The 22,981-nt window shown below is 46.6% G+C and overlaps 2 protein-coding genes across 2 annotated transcripts; both read right to left on the bottom strand.

Annotated features, from left to right (window-relative positions):
• Window positions 1-268: 268 nt before the first annotated feature.
• Window positions 269-1,380, bottom strand: S100A8 (S100 calcium binding protein A8). Its single transcript, XM_082832487.1, has 3 exons — window positions 1,247-1,380; window positions 619-781; window positions 269-468 (listed from the first exon to the last, which is right to left on the bottom strand). The coding sequence occupies exons 2-3, from the start codon at window positions 757-759 to the stop codon at window positions 340-342; spliced, it is 270 nt and encodes an 89-aa protein (XP_082688613.1). The 5' UTR covers window positions 760-781; window positions 1,247-1,380; the 3' UTR covers window positions 269-339.
• Window positions 1,381-7,193: 5,813 nt separating this feature from the next.
• Window positions 7,194-10,202, bottom strand: LOC309958088 (protein S100-A15A-like; the record flags this gene model as incomplete). Its single annotated transcript, XM_082833723.1, is given in 5 exon segments — window positions 7,194-7,418; window positions 7,422-7,469; window positions 9,332-9,390; window positions 9,393-9,555; window positions 10,134-10,202. Coding segments are annotated over 5 exon segments (564 nt in total).
• Window positions 10,203-22,981: the final 12,779 nt, after the last annotated feature.

Genomic DNA, 22,981 nt, shown 5'->3' with positions numbered 1-22,981 from the left:
GAAAATCAACAGCTATAGTGTGTTGGACTCTGTAGAATCCTTAAGTCAATGGAACCCATGACTCAGGACCGTGGGGCTGGAAGAGCCTTGGGAATCATTTAGGGAGAACACGGGGAAGAAAGGAGACAAGCAGTAAGCACACAGGGCTCGTGAGAGATGGGGAGTGGAGGCAACAGAGGTTTGTTTTCCTTCCTTGGGTTTTCCAACCCTCCCTCCAACCCCCAGGAGCCTCATTCCACAAGAGAAAAGCAAGAAACCAAGAGAGGCCTGAGGTATCAATTACTTTATTACTCTGAGGGGACAAGTCCAGGGGACCAGACCCAGGGCTCTATAGCTCTGTTATTCTTTGTGAATGTCTTCATGGGCTGCCAGGCCCACCTTTATTACCAGTGAGAGGAACTCCTGGAAGTTAAGTGCACCATCCTCATTGATGTCCAACTCTTTGAACCAGGTGCCTACATCCTTTTTCTGTGAAGATTGGAGAGAAAGAAGCCAGGGTGTAAAGATCTCAGGGAACCTGAGGCATGGCTGTCTGCACAGGGCAACGCCAGGGACCAGTGACCCAGGGCATCATCAGAGCCAAGCAGAGAACCCCGACCACACCCAGCCCCTCCTCACCGTCATAAACTTAGGACACTCTGTCTCTAACAATTTCTTCAAGTCATCCCTATAGATGGCGTGGTAATTCCCTTTCACCAGGGAGTACTTGTGGTAGACCTCAATGAGGGAGTTCATGGCAGTCTCCAGGTCCGTCAGCATAGTGCCCAAGGATTTGCCCTACCTGGAAGACAGAGCACACGGGCAACCCCGACATGGGGAGGGTGCCTAGGGGGACACTCTGAAGGCTCATACTCCAAGGGATGGCTCTGCCCTGGATGGTGCCATCCAGATAACTAAACCCAGCATAGGGCTACGGCTATGATGGGAAGTGGGGGACGACGTGGATGAGGATGTGGAAGGAAGCAGGGTATATATACACACACACACAGTTACTGCCAGCTCTCCCCATGCCCCCAGCCGCTTCCCAGGAAGGGCCCAGCTTGGCAATCAAACGTGCCCTCACCCAAAAATACTAGAGCACCCAGCTCCTTCTTCAGCCCTGGCTCACGCTTCTCTTCCGGGAGCCCTGGACTCAGTCCAGACCTCCCCAAGCTTTCTCTCCCCTCTTCACAGAAGGCTGCTGCACTCCTCAGCCCTCCCCAGGGGAAGCCCAAAGTGTGGGACAGACTGGGGCAGTTCCACTTACCAGGCCTCCCCAAAACAGAGTTGACAAAAGATGTGCAGGGCTGAGTGTCGGCTCCCTTTTATAGCAACGAGGCTTGGCCAGCTGCCCAGGACCTCAGACCACTCAGAGGCAGCTGCTCCCTTCGAGGATTGCTACAGCCTCTGGTTTCCCAACAAGGTGAGTGGGGCAATCACTGCACAGAATGAAAAGTTCTGATGCGGAGCTTGGAGCGGTGTGGGGGGAGCACAGGAAAGGTAGAAGGAGGAAGGTTTTTGCCAGGCAGGGATGCACAGCAGGAGAAATCAGGAAGACGGCATGGTGAGGACTCCTCTTGTAAGCTGCTAGCAACCCCTGGCTTGGCCAACCAGGATGCCCACTTCTGAGTCCTTCCCACGGTTGCTGTGGCTATTCCCGTGGCTAGTGGCCAGTCTGTGCATCTCGGAAATGGAACTGAAGTTGAGTGCATCATTTTGAGTGCATGAGTATAAGCTCATTCCTCCATAGCTTTCATCACATTCTCAAAAGGGTCCAAGGGCCCCTAAAAGGTTAAGAACACTTGTCATGGCTGCTGGATTTTAGTAATGAAAGGTGGAGTATTTCTACTGTTGTTTTGTGTGTGGCTGGACTTGGTGGGGACGTGTGCTGCTAAGGCCTAAATCAATTTCTCTGCTGCTGCCCCTACCCCTTCACAACGCTCCTGCTCTGTGAAGCTGGGGGTGCACTGTGCCCCAGGAGACGGATGCTGGCTTGGGGTCCCTCTGTATGCATGAGGCACTGAGCCTCTGCATGAACAGCAGGGACCCTTCAACCCTCTCTGGGATGGTTGTATGCCTCTGACCCCAGGAACCTGGGCTGAAGAGGAACCAGACCATGAGGGGTGGGGGTGGGAGAAGGAGGGCATCTTTGGAGAAGGCAGAAGTGCTTCGTGCCCAGGAGGAGAAGAGGAGGTGGCCAATTCCCCCCCGTATTTCGGGAGGACCAAGTCCCTCTCCCACCCAACAAAATGCCACTCAGATGAACTGGTTTCCAACACTGAAGATTTGTGGTGCATTTCTCTTGCTACAATGCCCTTCAGACTCACATAACCTATTAATATACTCAGAACATGCCTATCAGGAAGGCGGGGCAGAGCCCACTCAGTCTACACACACAGAAGTCAAGCCCCCAGGAAGGTGAAGTGGTTCCTCCAGAGTTTCCCAGTGCAGATGTGTCAAAGGCCAGACCGGATCCCAGAGCATCAGGCTCCCAGAGTGTGATCTGACAAGAACATGACTCTGCTGAGAAAACTCCTCCCCTCTCTCCTTCCTTCATGCATTCAACAACTATTTACCCTGTGCTGCCCCAAGGCCTAGGCCATCACCGCCTCCTAGGGGAAGTAGATAGGATTAGCCTCTCTCTCCATGCTTCTACAGCCCTTTGGGCTCCATTTTGTCATTAACTTTATAGCTGTGTGACCTAGGGCTAATTACTTACCCTCTCTGTTCTTTAGTTACATCAATTATTAAGTAGAGATTAAAAATAGAGTCTACCCTCAGCCTACAGAATAGGAGAGAATATTTGCAAATCATATATCTGAGAAGGGATTAATATCCAGAATACAGAAAGCTTACAACTCAACTCCAAAAAAAACAAACAACCCAACTGAAAACTGGGCAAATGTCTTGAATAGACATTTCTCCAAAGGAGATATACAAATGACCCATAATCACAGGAAAAGATGCTCCACCTCACTAATCATTAGAGAAGGCAAATCAAAACCACAATGAGATACCACCTCACACCCATTAGAATGTCTGCCGTCAACAAAGACAGAAAATAACAAGTATTGAAAAGGAGGTGGAGAAATTGGAACCCTTGTGTACTGCTGGTGGGAATGTAAAATAGTGCAACCACTGTGGAAAAAAGTATGGTGGTTCCTCAAAAAATTAAAAACAGAATTACCATATGATCCAGCAATTCCACTTCTGGGTATATACCCAAAATAATTGAAAGCAGTCTCAAAAAGATATTTGTACACCCATGTTCACAGAAGCATTATTCACAATAGCCAAAATGTGGAAGCAACCCAAGTGTCCATCCACAGATGAATGGATAAATAAGTGTGGTATATACATGCAATGGAATATTATTCAGCCTTTAAAAAGGAAAGAAGTCCTGACACATGATACAGCATAGGTGAACCTTGAGGACATTATGCTAAGTGAAATAAGACAGACACAAAAAGACAAATACTGTATAATTCCACTTATATGAGGTACCTGGAGTAGTCAAACTCATAGAGACAGAAAGTAGAATGGTGATTGCCAGGGTCTAGGAGGAGGGGGAGGGCGGGAGTTATTGTTTATTGGGTGCAGAGTTTCAGTTGCGAGATGATGAGAGTTCTGGAGATTGGGTGCACAACAACGTGAGTACACTTAACACAACTGAACTGGACACTTAGAAATGGTTACAATGGCAAATTTTATGTTATTTGTATATTATCACAATTTAAAATATTTTAAAATTCGAAACGCTTCCACCTAAAAAAAAATAAAATCTTACCTGATAGTGTTGTTGTGAGGATTAATAATAGATGAAAAATATTTATGATTTGTGGGCTTTCATTAATTTGCATTATATTTTAATTAAAGTTTACACACACACAAAAATGTGTGAAGTACTTAAAGCAGTGCATAGTAAGCAAGCACTGTGTGAGTGTACAGCGTGATTACTGCTCTGTACATATGTCTGATTCCCCAGCTGGGCTGTGAACCTTCGAGGACCCAGACTGGCTCATCCACCTCTGCCTCCCTGGGACCCAGCACAGTGCCTGGCATATACTATAACAGCAACAACAATCAATAAGAACAAATAGCAAAATAATAGCTAGTATTTACTGGGTTCTTACCATACACCAGGAATCATTGCAAGTGCTTTACTTACATCAGACCATTTAATCCTCACAGTAATCCTATGAGTTATGTTCTATCATAATTCCCACTTTACAGAAGAGGAAGCTGAGGCCCACAGAGATACAACATTTGGTGCATCAAAGGATTTAGGCGGCTTATGACCCGCTGTGACAGCATCTACTTTCTGCACCTGCCTGGAATGTCTCTTTGCCATTAAAGTCGTCCTCATCCTTCCTGCCCCAGCCCAGGCACCATCTGCTCTCATCCACCCCTGACTCTCCTTCCCCCACCCTTATCAACACAGAGTTAATTCTTCTCTCCTCCATGCTACCAAACCCTTCTGCATCACAGCATTTGTCCTGCTGTATTAGGGTTCATCTGTTTATTGCCTGTCTTTTCTTTAGGTCTGGGAGCCCGTTTAGAGCAGAAACCACATCGCATCCCGGGGCCTGGTGCCTACTAGGGGCTCAGTTAATACTTACTGAGGGGATAAGTGAATGCAAAATTGAACATTGATCTAGCCCTTACCCAATGCAAAAATTCCCTTTGTCATACCCAGCCACTTTAAGTGGTTTTTGGAACGAGACAGGATATAGATCCATCAACCAAATGCAGTCTACCTTCCTTGGCTAGTCAACCTCTTGACAGGAAAATAGGGCTGTTTCCGACATTTAATATGACAAGTTTTCAGCCAATGGTCAAGCAGTTGGTGCATACCTATTATTTGCCAGGCCCCTTCTATATGACCTGGCACAATACCATCTTACCCCAAATAGCGCATCATATTTTCAAAGTGTTTTTACATCCACTAACTCTTTTGATAACCCTGTGAAATGGACATCACAGGTACAATTATCCCTATGTGACAGATGAGAAAACTGAGGCACGGGGAGTCACCTAAGGTCCTCTGGGCATGCATTCTGCTTTGTGTTGGTGCTTAGGTGCCAAAAAGCACACTTTAGAACAACAGGGTCGCTTTTTCTGAGATTCTATTTCGGCTTTGTTCACTAGCCCGGCATGGAGCTCACGCTGACCTCTTTCAAGGGGGTTGATGGTGAGGTTGATGAAGATGATGTTTTTCCCAGACCCCAGACCCCTTGGGAGATGCCTGCCTTGAAGCCACTCCCCTGAGAATGTCCCTGTGGAGACAGCTTTCTTCATCCAGAAAGGAAGGAAAACAAAGCCCCAGGTCCAGCAAGGGAGACATGAGCCATGACCCCCTCCAGCCTCATGTGCTTGTCCATGGAGCCTGCTGACCAGCGAGGCCATGAAATGCTGCCCCCAGAGATGCTCCCCCTGGACAGGCAGCCTTGGGGGCCTCGAGGAGAGCAGGACCAGGCTGAGCTGACCCGGCAGGAGAGGGTGTCAGGAATTGGGTAAGCACATGGGGGAAAAGGCAGCTCCTGTAATCAGACTGACAGACATGGGGCAACCACTGGGGAGCGGAACCTAGACCTGTTTACAAGAAACAACTCAGTCCCAGCTGCGTGTCCCAATACCAGGCTCTTGCCCGCGGCTAAGGAAATGTGGAGAGAGCCCGCAGGGTCGGTGGAGAAACCCTCCGGGGAGGGGCAGGAGGAATGGGCTGAGCCGCCCCTTCATACTCAAAGCCTGTAGAACACAACACATTTCAGGTGAGACAGGCAGGGAAGACCCACCTGGGCCCGGGGCAAGGCTGTCCTGAGTCACCAGGCCAACTGTCTCCAAGTCTCTGGACGTGACTAAGCGACCTGCAGGAGGCAACACAGACCTGGATCATGGGATTCCAATCAGCAGGCACCATCCCTGCATCACTCCCTCCCTGAGCACGCTCTGTGTGACAATGCCGGGCCCTGTGCGGGACACGGAGACGACAAGGACGTGGTGCCTGTCTTGGCGGAGGACACAGGCAGCAACATACCTCCATGCAGCAGGACAGGCACCTCCACAGGGGAAGTCCAGATGGAAATGGGGGAGGGGGGCTGCTGACTTTTAAAAGGCGAGCACTGGGGATTGGCAAGCGTGGACGGGCATCCATGGCAGGCCTGCTTCCAAGCTCCACTGATCAGGAACAAAGGTCCCTGACTCAGCCTGCAGAGCACTGTGCCCCATGTTTGGTTCACAGACCCAGTTGGCAAAGGGAACCAAACCAAGTTCCTTAGATGACACCCGCAATCATCTACACAGGGGAGCAACACAGATGATTACCCATTATTCTTCTAAAACTCATCGTTTCTATCACAATGCACTCAGGACGTGGGTCCTCAGACCATCCTCAGAGAATAAACCTGCCAAGAAGGACCCAGCAGGGCCTAAAGGCAGAGGAGACCTCCCCAAGAGACTCTGCATCAGATTCGTGGGCTCCCAGGGAGAGACAAAAACAAACAACGCAGAAACAGGGCAGGGGCAGGTCTCAGCAGGGAGGGATCAGGGAGTCACAGATAGCCCAGATTCAGAAAAACGCCCGCATCCCTCATCATTTTTTTCTTAGTAAAAACCAAACCAAACCCTCCTCTTCTCCAGGAAGTCTTCCCTGATTGACAGTCACCCACGTCCCACTCCTCTCTTCCCTTTGAAAGGCTGCATTGCTGGCTTTGCCCTTGACCCCATCTCTAACTCACAGTGGGAAAAACCCACCTCACAATCTTCCCTCCCAGACTGGCCTGATGTCAGTTACCAGTGTCATCTTCCCCTCCCTGTCCTGGCCCCTTCCCAGGCCCAGGCTGCTGCACCATTTTTGGGACTCTCTTTTGAAGTTGGAAGAACTTCTGCCCTCCTAACTCGTATTCAGTCATGTACGTGTAGTGAATGACTGATCAGAAGATCACTGGTGAGGCCTGGCTTCCTTGTCAAGGAGCCAGCTCCGCAAAAGAAGAGACTTCTTGCCCTCAGACTGAAAGCTGAGGGCAGGGGCTCTGTCTCTCTGCTCAGACAGGGGCTCCTGGGGGCAGGGGCTGTCTCTCACCCAAAGCGGATGACCCTCAAAGTAGAACCAAACCTCCTCTTTCTGGACCTGGAGCAGATGCCCAGAACCAGGAACTCAACAACATCCCGAAATGTTTACGAAGTTGCTTTATTCTCTTCCCTCACAGCTGTCCTTACCACAGACACACACGGCAGAGCTGTCCCTTCAGCTGCCCGTAGCCAGATCGCACCTGTTCCCCAGCTGGCCCCTGTGGGGAGGCTGTCTGTGCTCCCCTTGATAGAGTCTGTTGGGCGCTGTGCCTGGCGCACAGCTGCTGGTGCAACTGCGGATGGTAGTCCTTCAGCAGCTTGCCCAAGCGGTAGAGGAACTCCTCAAAGCAGATCTGGTTGTCCTTGTTCTAGTCTGCCACCCGGAACAACTCCATGATGGAGTACGGCTCCTTCCGGCCCTGAGGGGTGGACAGAGGGTCAACCACGCACCCAGGCATCGCCCCGCAGCAATGGCCAGGCCCTCCGTTGCCTGCCGGTAGGAGGACAGGGTGGGGGACTGTGGCCTGGTCCTGCCTGGAGGGGGCTTGCAGGACATAGCTCCTCACTCAAACAGTCAGTGGCCAGGACAGCCTATGCGGCAGAATCCGGCCAAAGAGGCAGCGGCATGGTGGGCACCTCAGCTAACTGGACCTGGGGCTGCATGGGAGACAGAGGGTGCGGGCAGGGCTCCATTTGCTGGCTGACTGCACACCCCACAACACAATCCACATTCGTCCACCATCGGAGGCTGTTTAAGCCTTTCTACCCTGCAGGGACAGCCCAGCCCAGGGGCTTCAGGGTGGAGAGCTGTGCCCACCTCCTCCACACTGGGAGCTCCCAGGGCAGAGCCCACCACCCCTCGTGTCTGCGTCTCCAGCACTGCTGCAGGGCCAGCACCAGGCGGGGTCACATGTCTGCATACTGTGGCAACGGCCCAGGAACTGTTTATGACACTGGGCCCATGTCACCTATGGAAGGGGTAGATCAAGGGAAAGGCCAGAGCCGTGGGCCCCGGAGCTGGCCAGGATGTCCCAGAGGAGGTGGCTCTCAGGGCTGAGAACTGGGGATGGTGTAGGGAGGAAAGGAGCATTTGAAGTGGAAGGGACAGCCAGAGGTCAGAGGGCAGGTGAGGACAAGGTGGAGCGCTCGGCAGTGTGGGTGAGGCAGCTTTCAACAGGATTTGGCTGTGGGCATGGGGAAGCCGGCGTGACGTTCTCAGAAAGCTTCCAGGAAGGACGTCTCTGCAGCCGTAAGCAGCTGTGGGCCTGGGGGCGACCTTCATCCTCATGGCAGGTCTCCCCCTCCAACTCCCCCACTGCCCCACCATCTACTTCTTACAATCTTATCTCCTCTGCAAAGCTGGTTGACCCGGGAAACTGGAAGCCTACGGCCTTGGGCAGGCTCACCCCGGCTTCCCTCATCTCAGCCCCCTGCCCAGGCTGCTATGTCTGCCCTGTGAGCCCCCGAGTGCAGGGTCTGAGGGTCCTTGCCCAGCCCCACGACATAAACAACTGGCCCTGGAAAGAAAAAGGTCTCCCTAGAAACAGGGACTAAAAAGTCACCCTAGCCCCCGCCTTAGTGATCCTCATGGCTACACTCCAATAAATTGAGGGCAAGTCTGTCTCCTCTGACGTTTTCCAAAGGCAGTCAGGGGACACAAGAAGTGACCAGAGGAGGTGCCTCTCCTGGAATGCAGGGCCTTGAGTCGGGCACGACCTGAAGTCCTCTGGACATAACAGTCCAGAGACCCCGCCGGGGCTGGGCACCGAGGGCCGAGGGCAGCACCCCACAGACACTCCACCGGCCTTGCAGTCCCCAAGGAGCCCAGTAATCATGGGGCTGGGCCTGATGACAGAGGAGATGCACCGGCCTGCAGAGGGTGATTGAGCCCAGCCTGGGTTCCGGGGGGAAGCGGGGAGCGGCTTGTGCAAATCCCAGGAGAAGGGCAGTCCTGGGGCCAGGCGCTGATTGAACTGGTCTGTGGGCCAAGGGAAGATTTAGGACCCGTTCTTGCCAGAAGCAGGTCAGGCAGAAGAATAAACAGGTTTGGGGTTAGGACTAAGTTTCAGGCAGGAAGTTTCAGGACAGGGAAAGACAGAAAGTAAGGCTGGGCTGGGCCACGTTCCCCCCACCGCAGATCCTGCCCTCCACCCTCCTTCAAGCCCCCTCCCCTAGGTGGAAATGCTCTTGGGAGACAGCTGTACCTGCACTCTCACCACTCACTTCCAACCCCACAACCAACCCCCTACTTCATCCCCACCCGACCTCAGACCCCACACGCCAAGGTCTCCACGAAGCGGGGCATGTTGTCCATGAGTAGGGCCTTCAACTCCTCCAGGACAGGGTCTCCAAGTCCCCCTCCCGGGCCGCATACTGGTGGTAGCAGTGGATGATTTGGAAGAGGGATTCTTCCACTGGTGTGTCTGTCGTGGTGGCTGGGCCTGGGCCCAGCACAGGGGCAGCTCTGGAGATGCAGCGGGGGAGCAGCAGGAGACAGTGGAGAATCTGGGGGAGAGCACAGCACAGCAGGCCACACTGAGGCCAGGCCACAGCAGGTGGGCGCTTCCTCCAAGAATCCTCTGCCCAACCTGTCTCAGGTGCCCTCCCTGCCCTCCATCTGACCCCTTGCAAACTTGGCTCAGAGTCCCCGCCCTGCAGGAAACTTTGCCGTGAACTCTTAGGACAGGGCTCTGTCCCTTCCCTGAGACGGGAGTCTTCCAGGGGACAGGAGCTGTGTTCTCCACCCCACAACCCTGCCCTCAGCTTAGGAGTCCCCGAAATCAAGAATGAGAAAACACTAGACTCTTCGAAGCAAGATGGTGTTTTCCGGTGGAAATATTTTTAAACCTCTTGAGAAGGCAAGATCCCCACTACCATAGACTATTTTGTACCACAAACAGAATATTGATATAATTACACCATCCCAAAGCCCAGGCCTGCTCAAATGTTGTTTTCCTTTCTCGGTTGAATACAGACTGCACAGGGATCCCCATCTTTCTCCTACCCCTGCCGTGACCCTCTCTGAAGGAGTCTGTGTGTCATCTGCGTGGCCCCGCGGCCTCCCGTAGCTTCTGTGCGCTGACGCTGTTCAGTGCCCAGTGGCGGGGGCAGGCGGGGCCACTGCAGCCTCTCCCATCCCCCTGAAGCCCCATCCCGGTGTTCTGCACAGGTGAGGGACAGATGCCCTCAACCCCCCACTCCCCACTTCTTTTGGAGATGAGATCCCTGTTTTCGGGAGGCAGGGCTATCCTGTCGGGTCAGCTGTCCTCCTTGGATTCTGGGCAGATAAGACTCACGACAACTGGTTCCAACTCTTACAGAGCCAGCCAGGCACTGGGAGAAGCCCCTTATATACAGCATCCCATGTAATCCTCACAATGACCTTGTAAGGGAGGCATCATTCCCTCATTTTCCTGAGGAGGAAATGAAATCCAGAGAGGTTAAGTAAATTTCCCCAAATCACACAAATGACCACCTCCAGCTAGATTCAACCAATGCCTTTGGGAACAACCCCAAAGACATGCTTATAATTTTGGGCCCTTAACCCCTTCGGGGCCACAGTTATGCTGTTGGGACATCCATCTACACAGCACACATCCTCCAAAATGGGTAAGCAGCCCCTCTCTGCTTTCCTGGACCCACCCCTACAGCTCTCTTGGACGGGGTGCTGACCTCAGTCACTGCTGGGCTGAGGCTGCTGCGAATCCACCGTCCCAATCTGTGTTTTATCCTAGAGAGTCCCCTGTGCTCAGGAAGGAGGCAGTTGTGGGAGCACAGACTCCACCACCCAGTCCCGCATACTGCCCATCCACGGTGCCTCCAATTATGGCAGCCAGTGCTGTGACTCTCCGCAGGTTCCTGGCAGCGTGACTGAGTCTAAATTGCATCCCTGAGATGCCATCACGTGACACTTGCTTCCTACAATTAACTCAGTCAGTTTCAGGGACCCACCTGCCCTTAGCACCTGGCCTGAAACATCTCAGAACCACAGAAGATCTTGTTATCCATCTTCCTGCCTCAGAGTTCATCATCCCAGCTCCAGGGCTTGGTTGGAGTCAGACACACAACTTAAATACATCTTCCTGGGATGTCTTCCCCCAATTAGCGAACCCCCAGACTCCACAGTCATGAAGCACATTCACTCATCCAACAAATATTTCTCGAGCACCTGGCCCTCTCTAGGCAATAAGAGTAAGACATGGGGCCAGCTCACAGGACGGGGATGCGTGGAGGGGACAGAGTCACACACCAGCAAGAAGCACTGTGAACATTACTAATTTAGTGGCATGAACAGGGTACCCTGGGCACCCAAGGAGCACCTTCTGCCTGGAAAGGTGAGGAAGATTTCCTTAGGGTGATGCTATTTGTCACGGCACTTGAAAATTTGGTTGCAAGGAGGCGCATGGAGGACCAGGCACTCCAGACAGAGGAAACAGCATGAACAAGGCTCAGGGGCATGAGAGAGAGTGGCCTGCTTAGGGGATGAAGTCCACAGGGTACATCATGACAAGCTGGAAGAAACAGGACTGGAGAGGTGGGATGAAGACAAATTGCGAAGGGCCCTGTGTGCCGAGCTAGAGCTGCAACTTTATCCTGTGCATAGAAAGTAGCTGATAGAGAGACGAGGGGAAGATGGCGGAAGAGTAAGACGCGGAGATCACCTTCCTCCCCACAGATACACCAGAAATACATCTACACGTGGACCAGCTCCTACAGAACACCTACTGAACGCTGGCAGAAGACCTCAGACCTCCCAAAAGGCAAGAAAGAGCCCAGGTACCTGAGTAGGGCAAAAGAAAAAAGAATAAACAGAGACAAAAGGATAGGGACGGGACCTGCACCAGCGGGAGGGAGCTGTGAAGGAGGAAAGGTTTCCACACACTAGGAATCCCCTTCGCGGGCGGAGACCGCGGGTGGCGGGGTTGGGGAGCTTCGGAGCCGCGGAGGAGAGCACAGCAACAGGGGTGCGGAGGGTAAAGCGGGGAGATTCCCGCACAGAGGATCGGTGCCGACAAGCTCTCACCAGCCCGAGAGGCTTGTCTGCTCACCCGCCGGGGCGGACGGGGCTGCGAGCTGAGACTCGGGCTTTGGTCGGAGCGCAGGGAGAGGCCTGGGGTTGGCGGCGTGAACACAGCCTGAAGGGGTTAGTGCACCACGGCTAGCCGGAAGGGAGTCCGGGAAAAGGTCTGGAACTGCCGGAAGAGGCAAGAGACTTTTTCTTCCCTCTTTGTTTCCTGGTGCGCGAGGAGTGGGGATTAAGAGCGCTGCTTAAAGGAGCTCCAGAGACGGGCGCGAGCCGCGGCTAACAGTGCGGACCCCAGAGACGGGCAGGAGACGCTAAGGCTGCTGCTGCCGCCGCCAAGAAGCCTCTGTGCGAGCACAGGTCACTATCCACACCTCCCTCCGGGAAGCCTGTGCAGCCCGCCACTGCCAGGTTCCCGGGATCCAGGGACAACTTCCCCGGGAGAACGCACGGCGAGCCTCAGGCTGGTGCAACGTCACGCCGGCCTCTGCCGCCGCAGGCTCGCCCTGCACTCCGTGCCCCTCCCTCCCCCCCGGCCTGAGTGAGCCAGTGTCCCCAAATCAACGGCTCCTTTAACCCCATCCTGTCTGAGCAAAAAAGAGACGCCTTCGGCGACCTACAGGCAGAGGCAGGGCCAAATCCAAAGCTAAACCCCGGGAGCTGTGAGAACAAAGAAGAGAAAGGGAAATCTCTCCCAGCAGCCTCAGAAGCAGTGGATTAAAGCTGCACAATCAACTTGATGTACCCTGCATCTGTGGAATACATGAATAGACAACGAAACATCCCAAATTGAGGAAGTGGACTTTGAGAGCAAGATTTATGATTTTTTCCCCTTTTCCTCTTTTTGTGAGTGTGTATGTGTATGCTTCTATATGAGATTTTGTCTGTATAGCTTTTCTTCCACCATTTGTCCTAAGGTTCTATCTGTCTGGTTTTTTCTTTTTTTTAATTTTTTCTTAATAATTATTTTTTAATTTAATAACTTTATTATATTTTACTTTATTTTATTTTACTTTATCTTCTTTCTTTCTTTCTTTTTTCCTTCCTTCCCTCCTTCCTTCCTTCCTTCCTCCCACCATCCCTCCCTCCCTCCCTCCTTTCTTTCTTTCTCTCCTTCTTTCCTTCTTTCCTTCTTTCTTTCTTTCTTTCTTCCTTCCTTCCTTCCTTTTTTCTTTCTTCCTACTTCTACTAATTCTTTCTCTCTACATTTTCTCCCTTTTATTCTGAGCCATGTGGATGAAAGGCTCTTGCTGCTGCAGCCAGGATTCAGTGCTGTGCCTCTGACGTGGGAGAGCCAACTTCAGGACACTGGTCCACAAGAGACCTCCCAGCTCCACATAATATCAAACGGCGAAAATCTCCCAGAGATCTCCATCTCAACGCCAGCACCCAGCTTCACTCAATGACCAGCAAGCTACAGTGCTGCCCACCCTATGACAAACAACTAGGAAAACAGGAACACATTCCCACCCATTAGCAGAGAGGCTGCCTAAAATCATAATGAGGCCACAGACACCCCAAAACACACCACCAGATGTGGACCTGCCCACCAGAAAGACAAGATCCAGCCTCATCCACCAGAACACAGCCACTAGTCCCCTCCACCAGGAAGCCTACACAACCCACTGAACGAACTTTAGCCACTGGGGACAGACACCAAAAACAACGGGAACTACGAACCTGCAGCCTGCAAAAAGGAGACCCCAAACACAGTAAGATAAGCAAAATGAGAAGACAGAAAAACACACAGCAGATGAAGGAGCAAGATAAAAACCCACCAGACCTAACAAATGAAGAGGAAATAGGCAGTCTACCTGAAAAAGAATTCAGAATAATGATAGTAAAGATGATCCAAAATCTTGGAAATAGAAGAGACAAAATGCAAGAAACATTTAACAAGGACCTAGAAGATCTAAAGATGAAACAAACAACAATGAACAACACAATAAATGAAATGAAAAATACTCTAGATGGGATCAATAGCAGAATAACTGAGGCAGAAGAATGGATATGTGACCTGGAAGATGAAATAGTGGAAATAACTACTGCAGAGCAGAATAAAGAAAAAAGAATGAAAAGAACTGAGGACAGTCTCAGAGACCTCTGGGACAACATTAAACGCACCAACATTCGAATTATAGTGGTTGCAGAAGAAGAGAAAAAGAAAGGGACTGAGAAAATATTTGAAGAGATTATAGTTGAAAACTTCCCTAATATGGGAAAGGAAATGGTTAATCAAGTCCAGGAAACACAGAGAGTCCCATACAGGATAAATCCAAGGAGAAATACACCAAGACACATATTAATCAAACTGTCAAAAATAAATACAAAGAAAAAATATTAAAAGCAGCAAGGGAAAAATCAACAAATAACACACAAGGGAATCCCCATAAGGTTAACAGCTGATATTTCAGCAGAAACTCTGCAAGCCAGAAGGCAGTGGCAGGACATATTTAAAGTGATGAAAGAGAAAAACCTGCAACCAAGATTACTCTACCCAGCAAGGATCTCATTCAGATTTGATGGAGAAATTAAAACCTTCACAGACAAGCAAAAGCTGAGAGTTCAGCACCACCAAACCAGGTTTACAACAAATGCTAAAGGAACTTCTCTAGGCAAGAAACACAAGAGAAGGAAAAGACCTACAATAACAAACCCCAAACATTTAGAAAATGGGAATAGGAACATACATATTGATAATTACCTTAAATGTAAATGGACTAAATGCTCCCACCAAAAGACACAGATTGGCTGAATGGATACAAAAACAAGACCCATATATATGCTGTCTACAAGAGACCCACTTCAGACCTAGAGACACATACAGACTGAAAGTAAGTGGATGAAAAAGATACTGCACGCAAATGGAAACCAAAAGAAAGCTGGAGTAGCAATTCTCATATCAGACAAAATAGACTTTAAAATAAAGACTATTAGAAGAGACAAAGAAGGACACTACATGATGATCAAGGGATCAATCCAAGAAGAAGATATAACAACTGTAAATATTTATGCACCCAACAGAGGAGCACCTCAATACATAAGGCAAATACTCACAGCCATAAAAGGAGAAATCAACAGTAACACATTCATAGTAAGGGAATTTAACACCCCACTTTCACCAATGCACAGATCATCCAAAATGAAAATAAATAAGGAAACACAAGTTTTAAATGATACATTAAACAAGATGGACTTAATTGCTATTTATAGGACACTCCATCCAAAAACAACAGAATACATATTTTTCTCAAGTGCTCATGGAACATTCTCCAGGATACGTCATATCTTGGGTCACAAACAAAGCCTTGGTAAATTTAAGAAAATTGAAATTGTATCAACTATCTTTTCCGACCACAACGCTATGAGACTAGATATCAATTCCAGAAAAAGATCTGTAAAAAATACAAACACATGGAGGCTAAACAATACACTACTTAATAACGAAGTGATCACTGAAGAAATCAAAGAGGGAATAAAAATATACCTAGAAAAAAATGACAATGGAGACACGATGACCCAAAACCTATGGGATGCAGCAAAAGCAGTGCTAAGAGGGAAGTTTATAGCAATACAAGCCCACCTTAAGAAACAGGAAACATCTCGAATAAACAACCTAACCTTGCATCTAAAGCAATTAGACAAAGAAGAACAAAAAAACCCCAAAGTTAGCAGAAGGAAGGAAATCATAAAAATCAGATCAGAAATAAATGAAAAAGAAATGAAGGAAATGACAGCAAAGATCAATAAAACTAAAAGCTGGTTCTTTGAGAAGATAAAAAAAACAGATAAACCATTAGCCAGACTCATCAAGAAAAAACAGGGAGAAGACTCAAATCAATAGAATTAGAAATGAAAAGGAGAAGGAACAACTGACACTGCAGAAATACAAAAGATCATGAGAGATTACTACAAGCAACCCTATGGCAATAAAATGGAAAACCTGAAAGAAATGGACAAATTCTTAGAAATGCACAACATGCCACTAATGAATCAGGAAGAAATAGAAAATATGAACAGACCAATCACAAACACTGAAATTGAAACTGTGATTAAAAATCTTCCAACAAACAAAGCCCAGGACCAGATGGCTTCACAGGCGAATTCTATCAAACATTTAGAGAAGAACTAACACCTATCCTTCTCAAACTCTTCCAAAATATAGCAGAGGGAGGAACACTCCCAAATTCCTTCTACGAGGCCACCATCACCTTTATACCAAAACCAGACAAGGATGTCACAAAGAAAGAAAACTACAGGCCAATATCACTGATGAACATACATGCAAAAATCCTCAACAAAATACTAGCAAACAGAATCCAACGGCACATTAGGAGGATCACACACCATGATCAAGTGGGGTTTATTCCAGGAATGCAACGATTCTTCAATATATGCAAATCAATCAATGTGATACACCATATTAACAAATTGAAGGAGAAAAACCATATGATCATCTCAATACATGCAGAGAAAGCTTTCGACGAAATTCAACACCCATTTATGATGAAAACCCTGCAGAAAGTAGGCACAGAGGGAACTTTCCTCAACATAATAAAGGCCATATATGACAAACCCACAGCCAACATCACTCTCAAAGGTGAAAACTTAAAGCATTTCCACTAAGATCAGGAACAAGACAAGGTTGCCCACTCTCACCACTCTTATTCAACATAGTTTTGGAAGTTTTAGCCACAGCAATCAGAGAAGAAAAGGAAATATAAGGAATCCAAATTGGAAAAGAAGAAGTAAAGCTGTCACTGTTTGCAGATGACATGATACTATACATAGAGGATCCTAAAGATGCTACCAGAAAACTACTAGAGCTAATCAATGAATTTGGTAAAGTTGCAGGATACAAAATTAATGCACAGAAATCTCTTGCATTGCTATACACTAATGATGAAAAATCTGAAAGTGAAATCAAGAAAACACTCCCATTTACCATTGCAACTAAAGAATATAATATTTATTAATAAACCTACCTAAGGAGACAAAAGACCTGTATGCAGAAAATTATAAGACACTGATGAAAGAAATTAAAGATGATACAAATAGATGGAGAAATATACCATGTTATTGGATTGGAAGAATCAACATTGTGAAAATGACTCTACTACACAAAGCAATCTACAGATTCAATGCAATCCCTATCAAACTACCACTGGCATTTTTCACAGAACTAAAACAAAAAATTTCACAATTTGTATGGAAACACAGGAGACCCCAAATAGCCAAAGCAATCCTGAGAATGAAAAACAGAGCTGGAGGAATCAGGCTCCCTGACTTCAGACTATATGACGAAACTACAGTAATCAAGACTGTATGGTCCTGGCACAAAAACAGAAAGATAGATCAATGGAACAGGATAGAAAGCCCAGAGATAAGCCCACACACATATGGTCACCTTATCCTTGATAAAGGAGGCAGGAATGTACAGTGGAGAAAAGACAGACTCTTCAATAAGTGGTGCTGGGAAAACTGGACCGGTACATGTAAAAGTATGAGATTAGATCACTCCCTAAGACCATACACAAAAATAAGCTCAAAATGGATTAAAGACCTAAATGTAAGGTCAGAAACTATCAAACTCTTAGAGGAAAACATAGGCAAAACAGTCTATGACATAAATCACAGCAAGATCCTTTTTGACCCACCTCCTGGAGAAATGGAAATAAAAACAAAATTAAACAAATGGGACTTAATGAAACTTCAAAACTTTTGCACAGCAAAGGAAACCATAAACAAGACCAAAAGACAACCTCAGAATGGGAGAAAATATTTGCAAATGAAGCTACTGACAAAGGATTAATTTTTACAAGCAGCTCATGCAGCTCAATAACAAAAAAACAAACAACCCAATCCAAAAATGGGCAGAAGACCTAAATAGACATTTCTCCAAAGAAGATATACAGACTGCCAACAAACACATGAAAGAATGCTCAACATCATTAATCATTAGAGAAATGCAAATCAAAACTACAATGAAATATCATCTCACACCAGTCAGAATGGCCATCATCAAAAAATCCAGAAACAATAAATGCTGGAGAGGGTGTGGAGAAAAGGGAACACTCTTGCACTGCTGGTGGGAATGTGAATTGGTACTGCCACTATGGAGAACAGTATGGAAGTTCCTTAATAAACTACAAATAGAACTACCATATGACCCAGCAATCCCACTACTGGGCATATACCCTGAGAAAACCATAATTCAAAAAGAGTCATGTATCAAAATGTTCATTGCAGCTCTATTTACAAAAGTCCAGAGATGGAAACAACCTAAGTGCCCATCGACGGATGAATGGATAAAGAAGATGTGGCACATATATACAATGGAATATTACTCAGCCATAAAAAGAAACGAAATTGAGCTATTTGTAATGAGGTGTATAGACCTAGAGTCTGTCATACAGAGTGAAGTAAGTCAGAAAGAGAAAGACAAATACCATATGCTAACACATATATATGGAATTTCAGAAATAAAAATGTCATGAAGAACCTAGGGGTAAGAAAGGAATAAAGACACAGACCTACTGGAGAATGGACTTGAGGATATGGGGAGGGGGAAGGGTGAGCTGTGACAAAGCGAGAGAGAGGCATGGACATATATACACTACCAAACGTAAGGTAGATAGCTAGTGGCAAGCAGCCCGCATAGCACAGGGAGATCAGCTCAGTGCTTTGTGACCGCCTGGAGGGGTGGGATAGGGAGGGTGGGAGGGAGGGAGACGCAAGAGGGAAGAGATATGGGAACATATGTATATGTATAACTGATTCACTTTGTTATAAAACAGAAACTAACACACCATTATAAAGCAATTATACCCCAATAATGATGTTAAAAAGAAAGTAGTTGATAGAGGATTTTTAAATGGGTTGGGTGATGGGTGAGAGGTGAGAGAGAAGTAGTAGGAATACCTTTACTATAAGGAAATAACCGACTGCCAAGTGGAAGTGATCTGCTCTAAGGGGGCCCAGGTGTGTAGGCTTGGCCTCCATACAGGTGCCATCTGGGTGACAGGTTTTGAGTGACAGCTGAACTGCCTTCCCCCATCTCAAGCCTTCTCTCTGCCACCCCCTTCTACCGCCATCTCACCCACGCATCTCCCCTGGGAGGAGCCACGCAGGCTGATGATAAACCTCACAGAAGGGGGCGCCAAAGGACAGGTAATTGAACCAGAGATTAAGTCTCCGCATCCCTGAAGGTTTGAGAGAAAAATAGGTAAATACTGAAGGCAAAACATTTTCCAGGTGATCCTTCATCTACCCAACATAATGATTTCTTCAGAAAACAAGTGGTTCATCAATATACTTTTATGTTTTGAAAATAAAAACAAGGCTCAAATTGCTAAATGGTAAAATAATTTGGCAATTCCAAGCTGAAGTTGCAGAGAATGTTATTGAATACGTTTGATTCAGCCATCATTCCCTGGGAATTTATTCCAGGAAAGTAATTAAACAGACATTTAAAAGCAATAAATAGGGATTTCCCTAGTGACACAGTGGTTAAGGATCCGCCTGCCAATGAAGGGGACACGGGTTCGATCTCTGGTCCAGGAAGATCCCACATGCCACGGAGCAACTAAGCCCGTGTGCCACAACTACTGAACCTGCGCTCTAGAGCCCAGGAGCCACAACTACGGAAGCCCATGCGCCTAGAGCGGGTGCTCTGCAACGAGAAGCCACCGCGATGAGAATCCCAGGCACTGAAACAAAAAGTAGCCCCCACTTGCTGCAACTAGAGATAGCTCACACACAGCAACGAAAACCCAACACAGCCAAAAAAATAAAAATAATAATTTTTAAAAAGCAATAAATAGGAAAATGTTCACAACTACAATATCTATTGCCAAGGGACAAAATAGAAATAAAAACCTTGAAAACAACTAATTAACAAAATTTCATACGGCAATACATCCTTGGACAATCTCTGCATGATAACCTGTCACTCAAAAGGAGCTCCATTTTTGGCCCATAGCTTGAAGGGGGGTAGGAGGTCATAGTGCACCGCTCTTCCCCCTGCCTTTGTTCAATCTGGGAAAAAATTACTCTCCATACCATCCCAGTACATAATGATGACCTCCTTCCACAACTGTGATGTAACTACTGTTTTCAATTATTGTTATGCTGTGGACATGTTCTCACACTATTAATCAATGTGAGCCTGATTTTTAATAAGTGCATAGTGATCATTTGTTTGCATGTATATAAATTTATTTTATTAATCCATTATTGGAAGACATTTAAATTACTTTAAGTCTACACATTTTAGTCAACTCTTCCTTAATGTTGATGTTTCTTCAGAATTTTGCCCTGTGTTCTAGGTGCAGGGAGAAGGGGAACAGAAATGAATTGATATCTCCTTCCCCCGCCAGAGCCGCCACCTACCTCTCATTACCACAAGCAAGTGCCTGAACCAAGCCGACCCACACACACCCACACCTGGACAAGGGCATCACTGCTGCAGTGAGATCTTCCATATACCAAACCCAAGAGGGATCCCCCCAGCCATGACTTCCTTCTGCGGGAGAAAAGGAGTATCCCAGCAGCCTTCCCCATCCTAACATGAAAGTCAATAGACACCTTTACAGTGTTACATTAGACTGTATGTGTCCAGATATTTACCTTTACCTGCTGTTTAGTGAGTTTTCATTTCAATTTGAAGAACTCTCTTAAGCATGTCTTGTGAGGCAGGTCTAGTGATGACAAAATCCCTCAGTTTTGTTTGTCTGGTAAAAGAGAAAAAAAAAGGGCCAGGATCTAATGGCTTCATGGGAGAATTCTACCAAACATTCAAAAAAGAATACCACTGTTTCTTAAACTCTTTCAAAAAATAGAAGAAGGAGGAACAGTTCCAAACTCAGTTCTTGAGTCCAGCATCACCCTGATACCAAAACCAGACAAAAATTCTACAAGGAAATAAAACTACAGGCCAATACCCCTGATGAACATAGATGTAAAAATCCTAAATAAAATCCTAGCAAACTGAATTCAACAATACATTAAAAGGATCATGAACCATAACTAAGTGAGCTTTATCTCAGGGATGCGAGGATGGTTCAACATATGCAAATCAATCAAGGTGATATAACACGTTAACAAAATTAAAGGAAAAAAACACATGATTATCTCAATAAATGCAGAAAAGGCATTTGACAAAGTTCAACACCGATTTATGATTAAAACTCTCAACAAAATAGGTACAGAAGCACCTTATCTCAACACAATAATGGTCATATATGAGAAGCCCACAGTAACTTCATAGTTCATGGGAAAAAAACCTGAAAGCTTTCCCTCTAAGATGTGGCATAAGGCAAGGATGCCTACTGTTGCCCCTTCCTATCAACATAATAATGGAAGTTCTAGTTAGAGAAATTAGACAAGAAAAAGAAGTAAAAGGCATCCAAACAGGAAAAGAAGAAATAAAAGTATCTCTGTTTGCAGATGACATGATTACATACATAGAAAACCCTAAAGACTAAATGAAAACAACAACAAAAACCCTGTTATAAATACAAAACTAATTCAGTAAAGTTTCAGGATACAAAACAAACCTATGAAATCAATTGTGTTTCTAGACACAAACAACAAACTATCCAAAAGGGAAATTAAGAAAACAATCTCATTCACAATAGCAACGAAAAGAATAAAACACTTAGGAAATAACAAGACAGGTGAAAGACTTGTACTCTGAAAAATTATAAAAACATTTATGAAAGAAATTTTAAAGGACACAGACAAAGGGAAAGACATCCTATGTTCATGGATTGGAAGAATTAATATTGTTAAAATGTCCATACTACCCAAAATGATCTACAGATTCAATGCAAGCCCTATCAAAATCCCAGTGGCATTATTTAGAGAAATAGAAAAACAATTCTAAAATTTGTATGGAACTGCAAAAGATCCTGATAGCCAAAGCAATCTTGAGCAATAATAACAAAGCTAAAGACTTCACATTTTATGATTTCAAAATTCATTACAAAACTACAGTAGTCAAAACAGTGTGGTACTGGCATAAGAACAGACATATAGACCAATGGAACAGAATAGAGAGCCCAGAAATAAATCCACACCTTAAGGTCAACTGATCTTCAACAAAGGTGCCAAGAACACAAAATGAGGAAAAGTCAGCCTCTTCAAGAAATGGTGCTGGGAGGGCTTCCCTGGTGGCACAGTGGTTACGAATCCGCCTGCCAATGCAGGGAACACGGATTTGAGCCCTGGTCCAGGAAGATCCCACATGCCACGGAGCAACTAAGCCCATGCACCACAACTACTGAGCCTGCGCTCTAGAGCCCGCAAGCCACAACTACTGAAGCCCACACACATAGAGCCCATGCTCCTCAACAAGAGAAGCCCCCGCAATGAAAAGCCCATGCACTGCAATGAAGAGTAGCCCCTGCTCACAACTAGAGAAAGCCTGTGCACAGCAACAAAGACCCAACACAGCCAAAAATAAATAAATAATTTTTTTAAAAAATAAAATAAAATAAATGGTACTGGGAAAACTGAATATCCACATGCAGGAAAAGGAAATAGAAATCTCATGATATACAAAAATCAACTAAAAGAGGATTAAAGACTTAAGTATATGTCCTGAAACTGTGAAACTCCTAGAAGAAAACATAGGGGGAAAGCTTCTTGATATTGGTCTGGGCAATAATTTTTTTTTAATGGACAGACATCATGGAAAATAATGGAGGTGTCCTCAAAAACTCAAAAACTTAAAAATAGAATTACCTTATGATCCAGCAATCCTACATCTGCATATACATTCAAAGGAAATGAAACCAGGATCTCGAAGAGATATCTGCATTCCTGTGTTCATTTCAGCGTTATTCATGTAACCAAAATATGGAAAAAACCTAAATGTCTATAGACAAATGAACTGATAAAGAAAAT

This window comes from Leucopleurus acutus (assembly GCF_964270905.1).
Source record: "Leucopleurus acutus genome assembly, chromosome: 2".
Classification (NCBI taxonomy): domain Eukaryota; kingdom Metazoa; phylum Chordata; class Mammalia; order Artiodactyla; family Delphinidae; genus Leucopleurus; species Leucopleurus acutus.
This window is presented reverse-complemented; position numbering and strand designations above follow the sequence as displayed.

Bases quoted from the DNA above. Each gene is read 5' to 3' on its own strand.
- S100A8 (XM_082832487.1), bottom strand. From the start codon at position 759: ATGCTGACGGACCTGGAGACTGCCATGAACTCCCTCATTGAGGTCTAC. The intron at 469-618 runs GTGAGGAGGGGC...CAATCTTCACAG, and splicing joins AGTGTCCTAAGTTTATGACG to AAAAAGGATGTAGGCACCTG.